The sequence below is a fragment of the Agelaius tricolor genome, unplaced genomic scaffold, assembly GCF_023055355.1.
Source record: "Agelaius tricolor isolate 1412-34295 unplaced genomic scaffold, bAgeTri1.0.p SCAF_6, whole genome shotgun sequence".
Lineage (NCBI taxonomy): Eukaryota > Metazoa > Chordata > Aves > Passeriformes > Icteridae > Agelaius > Agelaius tricolor.
The window spans coordinates 30,905,887-30,917,952 of NW_027269266.1; the positions used below are offsets into that span (position 1 = coordinate 30,905,887).

Below are 12,066 nucleotides of genomic sequence, written 5' to 3' on the forward strand. Positions count from 1 at the left end.
TAGCTCTCACTTAAACTCTTATAATTCCAGAGTAAGGTCATGGTGCTAACAGGAGTTATTCTAAACTCCCTCCTGTGATAAAACAGAATCTTTGTTACTTTTGTATCTTCTGTGAGTCTCTCCATTAATTACATTCTGCCTGCACTAACAAGGTGAAGCAAGCATCAAAATGCTAGTGCAAGCAATAAGCCACCGTTCCTGATGTAAAGAGAAATATTTAATGCTTGCAAGCTGCATTACATTTCTTTCTTCCCATACTGCCCTCTGTTTCTAATATTTCTCCACCCCATATTGTTACAGTAACTTCACCACTCTAAACTCACCTCACTTATTTCTCATATTAAAATAACAGCTGTACATAGCACAAGCCCGCTCAAGTAGTAAAATTCTTCTTTATAAAAACTAGCCTTTGTACTGGTTTACCCAATATTCAAGTGAAAACACCTTCCTTTAATTCAGTGTAACATTAAACTCAGTGCTAACTTCTATTCACCACTTCAGTATTCAAATTTGATGCTGTGCTGGTACTTGCAGTGCTCCATACACATTATTGTAGTACTGAAGTAGCACAGTGATGAACCAGATACGTGAACTTTAAATTTGATTCTTGCTTTGACTGTATTACTTTCTGTTGGTTTTTTTCCCCCTCATTTTTACTCTTGCCTGTGACATTTCCTGAGACTAAGGAAAGATCACATAACATTCTTTTTTGTCAATTCTAAAACATAATGTGCAAAATGCTGTACCTTCACAGGCAGTAAAAAGCACTTTTCATTTCCTAAAGGAAGCCTCTGAGAAGTCTTTCTCTGATCAAATTTCTAGGTTGCACACCTTTGCCCACTTGCACTTTTTGTATTTTTTGTTATGTCTAGACAGAATGAGACAGCTTTCAGTCATTCTTAGTTTGATACCAGGCACCAGGTATTTAAGTTTTATCTCTTTTTACCATATGCTTCAAGTTTAGCAATTCTGGTAGCTTGGCTGGTTTAAATTTAGAATTTAGTATTTTTCACTCATACTTAATAATTATTCTACTAGTGGGGAATTATCTTCATAAACACTCAGACCATGATGTGCTGTATAAATCCTTCACCTACTCAGCTGTGGTAGCCAATTCTCAAGGCTTAGCCTCCTAAGTATTTGGACAGAAAGCAGGAATAGTCATGGTGCCATTGGAAATACTTGTGGTTGATTGACTTGCACAAGGGATGCATTTTTTACAAAAGAAGGCATTAAACAGCTGAAGATACAGTATTTTTAATGATCACATACAAAAGAAAATTACAAGAATGTAAACTTTTGTTGCAGTTGTGATCAGATTTCAGCACGGGGAATTGCACTCTACTTAACCAAGATATCCTGTTACTGGAGCAGGCAGCCTGCCAGCCTGTGCTCCTCCAGTGTCAGCTGCTGGTTGTGATGTTCCACAACAGACTTAGCAGACTTTCCTCAAAAAACAATTCCCCTTGTTCATAATTCAGCAAAGTCCCTTGGGTTTTGCTGGGCTCAGGTAACGTAGAGTAATTTTGTATTTTGCCAGTAATTCTGGAGAATTCCAGCCACACATTTAGAATTCAGCAGTGTATCAAGTAGCAATTCTAAGGGTTGCAGCATACAATACCTGTTCTGCAAAGAACTGGAAACCCTTATCTTCACGGATACATTCATAGGTTTCTCCAAGCACAGGATTAAATGGCTTACTTCCAGCTCGGTAGTAACTGGATGCATAGGCAGAGACTGCAAAGGCAGCTATGTACACCTGGGAAGTACATTTTTGGGACTTAGATTAATTAATTTACAACAGACACAAAACAAATAAAAGCAAGATTTATCCTGATTCTGTATTTTCCCCTTCATTTGCAGGCTACAGACATGCATGCCTCCTGCAAGCTAAGCCCTAGTTCACACATTAGAGGATTATTCAATTTTCAGAGTCATTCAATAGGTCAGGGGTAAAATTGCTAGGGTCAGATACTGCAAATTTCATCAACTGAAAACAGCATTTCTGAAAAGTGTTTGAAACAGTTTAGCATTCTGCAACACAGTTCAAAGAAGTAACCTTAAAGCCACTGTTAAATTTAGTATAATAACTGGTTTTTATATCTGTGACTCCATAAATGTACCAACTATCCTTTTCATAAACATGGCACTGGAAGTATTGGATGATTTTTCACCAACTTTTCTATTTCTAATGCTGTTTGACTTAAATTGCTTTTTATCTACTGGGTGCTATTACCTAATCATGAAACTGTTGATCATGACTGACACACAGGTAGCCCTTCCAGATTTCTGCTGTCAACTCAAGCATAACACGAGAAATTAGAATTCAGGGTCGTGGGATTCAAGTCTTTTTTGTAACACTTTTTTTCCTCTTTTCATTCCCTTTTCCTCATCTTGTGAAAGTGTACTCTCTTTTCACAGTTTCAGAAAACAAATCCACTGAGGATAGGCTCTTTTCTGAACTATTGCAATTACTATGCAACAGCTAGCATTAAATTTTGCTTCAGGAATTTCTCAAAGGCAAAGAATACACCAGTCTGAGGTAATTTTCAGATGCTTGGGTGTGGGGAGGAGGGAAAAGGCTTCTTTTCCCTCCCTTTTGAACAACTACTGCTCATTTCCTTTTCCTTTTAGCATATGTTCTCAAGAGAACACAAAATGCTATGGACTGAACTCCCCAGTGAATGACCACAGTCTGGGAATAGGCCCTAAATTGTAACCCTTGAAAGTGTCAGAATGAGGAAAGAAACTTTTCAAGCAGTGTTTTCAACATGATTACCTACTCTCATTAATAACCTCATTTTGAGATAAGGTACATTCAGTTGAAAAGGCTTAATTCAGTTTATGGGAAAATCTCCATCTTTCATTTAAGAGAATTTAGGGAACTTCTAATCCTTTATTTATGGGCTTGCATATTAAGCAGCTCTTGTACACCTGGAAGCAGAGCAACAAATGCACTTCTCTCTTGTTCTTTTGCCAAATGCAGAATTCAGGGTTCTGCCCTGGAAGAGGATGACATCATTATTGTACCCAACATACAGCATACAGCCTGGTTTTGAGATCCTGAACATTTTGGATAAACACAAAAACTTCAGAAAACCAGTTAATAAAAACCATGGAGCTCATTTAGTTAATATAAAGATATCACAGTCATGTAGGGCTGGAAGATCCAGCATGTCTATGAAGAAATGTGTTACCACATCAGACACCCTTGAAAAAGATCTACTGTAGCTTTCATCTTTGAGAGGGAACTAAGTTCAATCCCATCCTCCCTTTTTGCTGTAATTTTTAATATTAGAGAGCAAGAGCTGCAAACCAGAACTAAGCTCCTTTTTTGTTTAAACTTGCAGTACTGCAAGGTGCTTGAGGAGAGAGAGACAATGGAACAGAATAGTCAAAAATAGAGGCTGTGTGAGTATGCACAGACATTTGGAGAGTTTGCCTTTCAGCTGAGAGAAACAAAACAATGGAATAGAACATCTTCACTTCTTCAGCACTGCTTTTATGTTAATTCTCATTCTGCTGAGTGTTTCTGAGTGTTTGGAATCAGGTGTTTACCATCCTCTCGAAGGGGTTTGGCGTGTGCGCCGCTGTATCCAGGAGCTCGCTGTACTCCAGCTCCTCGCAGAGGCGCTGCAGCGTGTTCAGGGGCTCGTTTAACTCAACAGGCATGGCCACTTTGGAGAGATCCTTCCCTATGTTATTCCTCAGGATATTCCACAGGCTGATGTTACTTGTGTTAGGGCATGGAGCTGGTAAACACGTTCTCCGTTTAGAATTGCAGCCGATTCCGCTTTCAGAAATACAATCTGAAAAAGGAAGGAAGTGGCAGAACAATTAAATTCACATTTTCTTAGTTTCATCCCCCTCTGCAAACATACATTAAAATGCAACCATCTTTCCTTCTGTCAAAACTTCCTTCCACCCACGAATCATTTAAGTATTTCACTTGTGGTTTGAAGATAGCCTGTTATAAAAATGACAAAATTAAGAATCACATTTTCTGTACATTAACAGAAGTAAAATGCCAAGTACAAGAGATGCATAAAAATGACCTTTTCCCTTAAAGTCTGCAAGAAAAGACTCAGACTTTCCACTGAATTTGAAAGAGTAAATATTATAACTATTTTATTTGTAACAGAGATGGATTCCTATCTGTTTAGGGGATATAAAACCTCCTTCCTTGACAGAGCTTTAATTAAGTTGACACTTCTCAGAAGGCAAGATGTAACTTACAGATGCAAGGATAATAACTACTCCTACTGATCTCTTCCTACTTCTTTGCATACTCCTACCAGGGAAATTTACTGTACCATGAATTTACATTCAGGCTTTTCCACATTGCTCCCCATAGCATTTAAACTTACTTTGAGATATACTTTGAGTATACCCATATATATGAGTTACTTTGAGATATACCCATATATTGATGGAGAACTGATGTGTTGTAAGGATGCAAAAGCTGAAGCAACTGTAGAGCTATGGGTTTGCTGAAGATTAAAAAAAAAAACAAGGACTCAAGTCAAGAGTCCTTGACATGAATATCTGAAGTCTGTGTTCCTATATCAAAGTAATCAGAACAGGATAAATAGCTCTAAGTGTGCCATGACAGGATTTGTAGCAAAATCCAAATAGAGCTACAAGCCTCCACAACAGGCACTAGTCTGAAGTGATTATATTGCTTAGCTGTACATCACCTTTGTTTCAGAGTGTGTTTGCCACTACAAGAACATATTTTATCTTTCCACATCCTCAGGAGCAGCTAGGAAGCTCCTGCCTTAGGATCAGTTACTATTTGAAGACACCCAGGCATAGCCTCAGTTTGTCAAGCCCTGTCCTTTTCTGGCTTTCCTCACACAGCTCTGTCTTGAAGGAATTAAACCCACACTGGGCTGCACATCTCCTTCTGAGCTACACATGCCTGAAGAATCCCTGCCCTTAAATGCACTTAACCAGTACCTCCTCTTCTCTGCCACTGACATAAGCAGGGTGTCACCAGTGCTTACAGCAGGGACAGGTGACCACAAGGACAAACTTCTCCATGCCTGCCATGCCTCCCAGCCCATGCCTCACGTGGAACATTTATAGGGTCATCAGTAGCCTGAGAGTTTTGAGGAAGGAGTTTCCATCTTTCCTACCACTGGCAAACTCCAAGTCCTAATACCTCATATGATTGAGTTACTATAACAAGGTCAGGTGAACCATTTGCAGCCCCTTGCCTGTATCTTTCTTTTTGCTTAAAAATGGCATGGGCACTAGGGGTCCAAAAACCTACCTGAAACAATGATACTGTTGAGAGTTAAGGAGCTCACTTTTTTACTTCCCCATTGGAAGAATTTATTTAATATCAGAAGAGGCCAAAAAGAAGGATGTTCCCTTAGATACCTCAGGAATGAGGTAAATGCTAAAAACCTATCCTTGTTTAAAAGGGCTCCCAGAAATGGGATTTGGCTATGCCTTTTGACAGCTTCTGATTATTAAAAACAGAATGCAAATTGGCTCATTTGCATATTCAGGACCAGTCCATTAATTGAAGTAAGCTGCTGAAAAAACAGAGTGGAGCAAGAACTTCAGTGCTCAGATGCCAAATCTTCTAAGCAGTGAAGTTTGCTTAGTCTCCATTACAGAAAGGCCCAGGCAGTTCTGATGTGGAGGAGCTGTGACAGACAGGATGAATACCAAAGGAAGTTTAGACATCTGACCTCCAGTGGGAGTCAATGACTTCTGAGGCCAAACTGGACCATTATCAACATCTGATCTGACCTTCTACATTACAGTGGCCAGAGGATTTTGTCATAATCCCACAATTTATGGTGCAGCTAAAGCCCTGTAGGAAAACGACATCCAGTTTTCTATTGATGGCAGTGGCAGGCTGCCCAAAGCACAGAAATAGCAGGTACCAGAAGCATGCAGAGGTGCTTCTTATACTGAAGAGCTTCAGTGACAGCCTTTGTTAGAAAAAGATGAACTGCCATATTAATACAGCTTTCTAAGGTCCAGATCAGGAAATAAATTCATTTGTATTCTTTCCTAACTTTAAGGAAAAATTGAAATGTCTTCATTTTGAACAGTTACAGAATACATATCAAACTACCCAAGTTCATAGGAATCTGCTGGTTCTTGGAGATGATCAGGAAACAGCTGCTAGTGAGAAATCACTGTTCAGCACTTTTGAAAATAAAAATATATTTTTAGTCTGGGAAGAACATTGTGGTTAGCTGAAATGAGTTGAAGGCACAAAGCCAATTAGGTTGTAATGACCAATTCTTCTTTTTTTGAGTCTCTTTCCATTAGGAGGACAAATTAGCATAGGTACTAACAAGACTATCATGAGTAATACATGCAAGAAAGAAATTCTTATGGTCATGCACCAGAGCTGCCAGTGAGTAATTATTCTCATGTTCCTTTAAACCCTAAGTTCTTCTAAAACAACAGGACTTCTGAATGCAGTTGCTAAACTGCAGACTGAATAAACAGTGTGACAAGGAAAAAATAACTTTTTTGAAAAAATGAAAGCAGCTGGTCCTTACTACTTTGAAAAAATCCTGTGGCCATGAGAAACTGAGTGAGAGTGGGAGTCACTCACAGAAGCCAAGGAAAGAGGTGTTTCCCTGCTGACACAGAGCCACCATCCTGCTTAATCAACAGTGCCCAGATAAGCAGATTAGCTGGAATCTGCCCTTTCAAACCAGCATTTTACATCTCAAACCAGCTTTTTACATCTCAAAGTCCGTAATATCAAATTATCTAGTAAGAGAAGAAAAAAATATCCAAAACAAGCAGTAACAAAATTCTCAAAACATGGCATAAAAACCTCACTGAACTTACCTAAAGTTTGTCTTTCATTCTCCATGTCATTGCTTAGGTTATCTTCTGAGACATTATCACTGATATCACTTACATATGAGTCATCATCTGATACCTGAGTGTGGGGTGGGGAAAAAAGCAAGATACATCACTCATTAAAATAATCCCAAATGCATGTGGACATTATTACTTTCAGCTGCAATTATTGTTTTAATATAATTGAACTGTTTAAGCTGTCTTTCAGTACTATAGAAAAGTACTACAAAGTCCTAAGAAGATGCATTTGAGTTTGGGAGAGATGGTTATAATTGAAATTTTAACTTCAGTGGAAACATGCTTCCCCTCCTTGGCTTCACAACTAAGAAGGCTTTCTTCATATCAAAAGCCAAAGTTTTTATGGAACCTAGGAGAGGAAACAAAGATCTAATAAATTTCAATATGTATGACATCAGCCTCAAGGTACCTACAGGTACCACAAGGACAGGTGTGAATAAGCATTTTTGTGGTGCAATTCCCTGGGCACCTGTATAATGCCTCAAGGCAGACTACAATGTCTGCAGTATCTGCATACAAGCTACTTAATTGCCATCTCCCTCACTGTGTATGTAAGACTTCTTCATAATACCGGCTACCCTTTACAGTGAAGAGACAATGACAGCAAATAAAAATAAATGGCATATTAATTTCTAAATGTTTTGAAAATTTAAATTTTCTGGCAGTCTTCTGATGTACAGTTAGAACTCAGAAAGATTGCCAGTCTCAATAAGCAGATAAGAAAAGACATCTGGATGATGTCAATCTCCTTGCTCAGACCTCATTTTCTGAAGAACTAGCAGACAGCAGGACTTCCTGTGCATCAAAGAATTCTGTGAGAGAGTCAGCAACAGACAGTCTGCTTTCATTGGAGACCTGGTGAACCAGACCTCTGCCTTCCTCTCTTGAATTTTCCTGTTTAAAAGAAAAAAGTTTTGAGCAGGGAAGTAGCACAAACAACATTCATGCACGCAATTCCACAGTCTCCTAACTTGAAGGGCTGTAAAACACTGGGAGAAGATTGCACATGCCCCTCTTCAATTTATGTGAAAGACAGCATGTGTTTCAAAGTGGGATTTAAAACCAAAGTAAAACAGACCAAAAGAGAAGGAAAGAGAAGGAAAATAAAGCAATGCATATTGAGTAAATCACCTAAGGTGCTGTATATAAAAATGCTTTGCTATTTGAATGATTTAGAGAGATATATCTAAGTGTATCATCAAAAAGCCCACAAAAGAACAAAACTCCCATCTCTTTTATTACACCCTAGATTCAGATTCCTTCCTGATCTTAGCAAATTAATTAATCTTTTCCTGCTCAAGCCTTGCTTAATGCAAAGCCTGCCGTCAAGTAGTCTACAAAATTCAGAGGGGTAAAGTTGCTTTGTTTATAATGGTATGTTTTCCTAGGTCTTTTTATTTCCTAATTTTCTGTGCTGCGTTTTTGAAGTGATTCCTTCATATCCACACCTGAGATATCTCCACGTTACCCAAAACCAACATATTATTAAAGCCACGTAACTGGAATTGCTTTTGCTGCTGGAGGCACATTTGACTGCCACAGAGATCCTGACAGCCCCTCCCATGGGAGCACTGCAGATCATTGGTGTAAGCAGAGCTCCAATAGGTGGCCTGGCAAAGGTGGGGTGACCAGTGAGACTTCTCATTCTGTGGTGGCAGTACAGAAGTTGGAGAGGCTTGTGTGCTACTGCTTTCCCTGATAACTCCACCAACGCAAAGGAAATGAGCTATGCTGGCCCAAATGAGCGTGTCAGCTGCTCTCAAGATTTTCTGCATGAGGTGCTTTACTAGCTTATAACCATGACTTCCACATCATAATTTTGCAGGAATTGTGGAATTTTATTTTCAGAACAACATAATGAATGTGACAAGCCTAGAATTGAGCTGACAAACCTTCTTTCAAAGCTTTTCTGTTGGTAGTTAGTATGGAATGTTATTTGGTACACGCTGATAATGGTGACAAGGGAACAAAACAAACTGCTATAAAAAAGACTTGAAAAACCCCTCCTTTTACAGCAGGGATAAAAGAGAACCTCAACATTGTTCCTCCTGGAGGAAGGCAGTTATACTAGCATAGAAGTAAAAAAAAACAACCTTACACACATAATCATTGCTACTGGGATTATTTCCAATACTATTTTGAATCTGAGAAGGAAAGCAAGCAGGAAAGACTCATAAAAGAGCATCAGGTTTATATATCTAACACATAAGCTTCAGTTTTTCTTGTTCCATATTCCCACTTTGGCATGATGAACTACAGTTAAATTACCCAATAGACAAACAAAACTTTTCCCTTATGCAAAGGCTTGAGCTACTATTTTATACTGCTTCAATTTTCACAGGTGGATCACAGCACCCAATGTATCATTTAGTGGCAAGTTTTGTGCAGTGGCCCTGTCTTCCTCAAAGCAGCACTACTGTATCACGGTCCTCACACAGTCTTAAAATAAAGCTTCTCCAGTATAAGTGATTTCATCCTCAAGTTCCAGCCCAAGCCATGCCAGAGGGAATTTGTGAATGCAACCTCCAAAGGACCTTCTGAAAGCTATTTTTGTCATGTGTGTCTCTTTGTGTGTGTATAGCACATAGCACAAGATTCAAAAATAACCCATTGTCATTGCAAGGACCTCCACTGAAAAAGAAAATAACTCCTGAAACAAAGTAACAACGCATTAATGCTTTTCTGGACAGCAGTTTAAGGGCTGTTCAAATTCTCATGGGTTTTAAAGCAAAAGGCGTTAGAATGATCAACTACCTACAGGAAAAAAACCCCAAAACTGAACAGCTAAATATGACCAAAACACAGCTCCACTACACCAGAACTGAACCAGAAGTGAACAGATGGAATCTGTTCTGGAATGACTAAACTGTCCTTAAAAATAAAAGGAAATAATTAGTTATGTAAAAGCCCCAGCATTACATGCACTCAAGTCCTAATGAAAGATTTATACTACAAGCACATCAGAGGTTTCTGTATGAGTTAACGTTTAGGAAAATCCATCAGAAATAACACAGTTCTGGCTTCCCTCACTAGCACCATTAACACCCACATCTTATGACCTATAATTACACCATTTTCACATGCATTCTGCAGCGAGCCAAAAAGCTGTCTGAACATCAGTGGAATCTCAGACCAGCTAACTGGATGTAGAAGAGTCCCTGGCTTCACACAAAGACAACTAAATGGCTGAAAGGGCTCTTTTATGTCCCATTAACTTTGATCCTTTAATGGAAATGTCTGAAAATCGTTCTAAACCTTACATGATCCACACTGGTAGCCAACATTCTGGGCTAACAGCACTTAGATGGGTGACAAAAGATCTACATAACTTAACAAAGGATTAAAAGGGCAAGAGAAACAGTGGCACGAGGGTGACAGGTGGCAGCTCTGTACATGCTGAATGAGAAGCAGGCGAGGGAGAACACCAGGAACCAGCAGCAGAAAGCAATGGAAGATGTGCTCAGGAAACCTGCTCACAAGGCAAGTCTTTGAAACCAAACACCACACAATGCATCACCAGAGATGACTCACAGCCAGGAAAGCAGACTGGCTTTGCTAACACACCACACCACGGGGGAGACACCAAGAACAGACAAGAGGCAGCTATGCAGCACTGTCTAGATGTAGGGGCTGGAGGAACAGGACATCACTGAAAGAGGAAATCCATACCCACCTTCACCAAATCTGGGCTTGATTTTGCATTAGATGCTGAATCAATGATCTTAGATTCGGCATGTATTCTGCGTAAGCGGTCTTTAAGATCTGTGTTTTGTGCTATTGCCTGGAATATTTAACAAAAATATTGGGGATATAAAGTTCTCTCAACTAACTCGAACAGGGCTTTATTGTATATAAAGGGGCAAAGACTATTTAAAGTGTAATATAAAACACCACCACATCCTTTTTTATTGGTTCAGCGAATCCTTTATTATAAATGCTTCAAACCTTACTCCTTATCTGTCAAATCAAAACTGTTTTTTCTAGTGTGAGGAAACAGAGACATCAGTGGAGGAAAAAAGTCAAAGATGGCAGGGATATTTTTCTTTTCAAGCTCCCTTCCTTCATCCCCATCTCCAACATAGCCTTTCTTGCCAAATCCAAACCATTTAATTTTCCCATACTGGCAGTTTCCTTTGCCTTTCGACAGAGAAACAAGACAAATTCACACAGGTAACAGGTACAACTCATGTCCTATCAGATTATAATGGCAATGGTCAGAATAAAAAGCCTCTATTGCAAACTCATATTTGTTACATGTTATTTACTTATTCTGGGTGCATCTGATAGACAGATTTTCAATTAGATAGACAGATACTCAATTAGAGTAGACTTGTAGGAAGAGAGCCTAACCCTGCAATGAAAATGTCTCTGAAATAAAAGATTGTATTATTAATTTTGGAACAGTATTGAAGACTTACATCCCATTTTAGTGATCTGAATCAATACCAGGATGTGGAGAACCCTGCTGTTTACACATCCACTTTATCCCACAAATGCTTCTGCTTCTGGCAGTAATTTGTATTGGAAATTATCTTGGGTGCAAGAAAGCCAGAAAGCCCAATGTGATGATGGAGAGGAGAAAACTGATTTCTGACTTTACCTATATGTGGTCTGAATTTGCCATAAAGGTTTATATATCCCTACTGTGTCAAATGCTCAGCACTGTGTTAAATCCTCATCAGGCAAGTGCAAAATAACTCTCCTGTAATGACAATTTCCCATTTTCATTATTTGCTACAAAATGTTTTCTTCTTTCTGCTGGCTTCTTCCTCCCCCCAAACCAGAAATATTGTATCTTTTCCCATTCTGTATTTCCTTTTCTTAGAATGTGTGTAGGTCAAGGCTACTATCTTAATGAGGGGAAGCAGAGGCAGATATGCTAGTTTTGTGGTGGTTTATTCACTTTAAATCTGCTCATTTTTCTTCCACTGCCAGGCTGATGGAAGCAAAACAGACTTTACAGATCTGCAGATTAAAAAGAGCCCTCATAGGTGATTACCCTGCTGAAACAGCCACGGTTCACAGATGACTTCTGGATGGGCTACAAGACTGATCAAGCATCAGATAAAACCTAACAGAATTATTTTTTAGACATGTACAGGATGAAGATGGACAACCACATTTCACTGCCCAGAAAACAAAATAATTCATGCTAAGCTGATCGCTCACTAAGTTCAGCAATCTTAAAAGTGATTTTCTGATACA

General features: G+C 39.0%; 1 protein-coding gene across 5 annotated transcripts in view; it reads right to left on the reverse strand.

Moving 5' to 3' along the window:
* OSBPL3 (oxysterol binding protein like 3) overlaps nucleotides 1–12,066 on the reverse strand; it is an 86,952-nt gene that overhangs the window by 16,100 nt on the left and 58,786 nt on the right. For 3 of the 5 annotated variants that reach the window (XM_071429203.1, XM_071429204.1, XM_071429205.1), the window contains 5 exons: nucleotides 10,535–10,642; nucleotides 7,621–7,755; nucleotides 6,829–6,922; nucleotides 3,559–3,809; nucleotides 1,622–1,759 (listed from right to left, as the gene is read on the reverse strand). In XM_071429203.1, coding sequence (XP_071285304.1) covers nucleotides 1,622–1,759; nucleotides 3,559–3,809; nucleotides 6,829–6,922; nucleotides 7,621–7,755; nucleotides 10,535–10,642 — 726 coding nt within the window. The remainder of the gene's footprint in view (nucleotides 1–1,621; nucleotides 1,760–3,558; nucleotides 3,810–6,828; nucleotides 6,923–7,620; nucleotides 7,756–10,534; nucleotides 10,643–12,066) is intronic. The other 2 variants (XM_071429207.1, XM_071429206.1) reach the window with 1 other exon arrangement.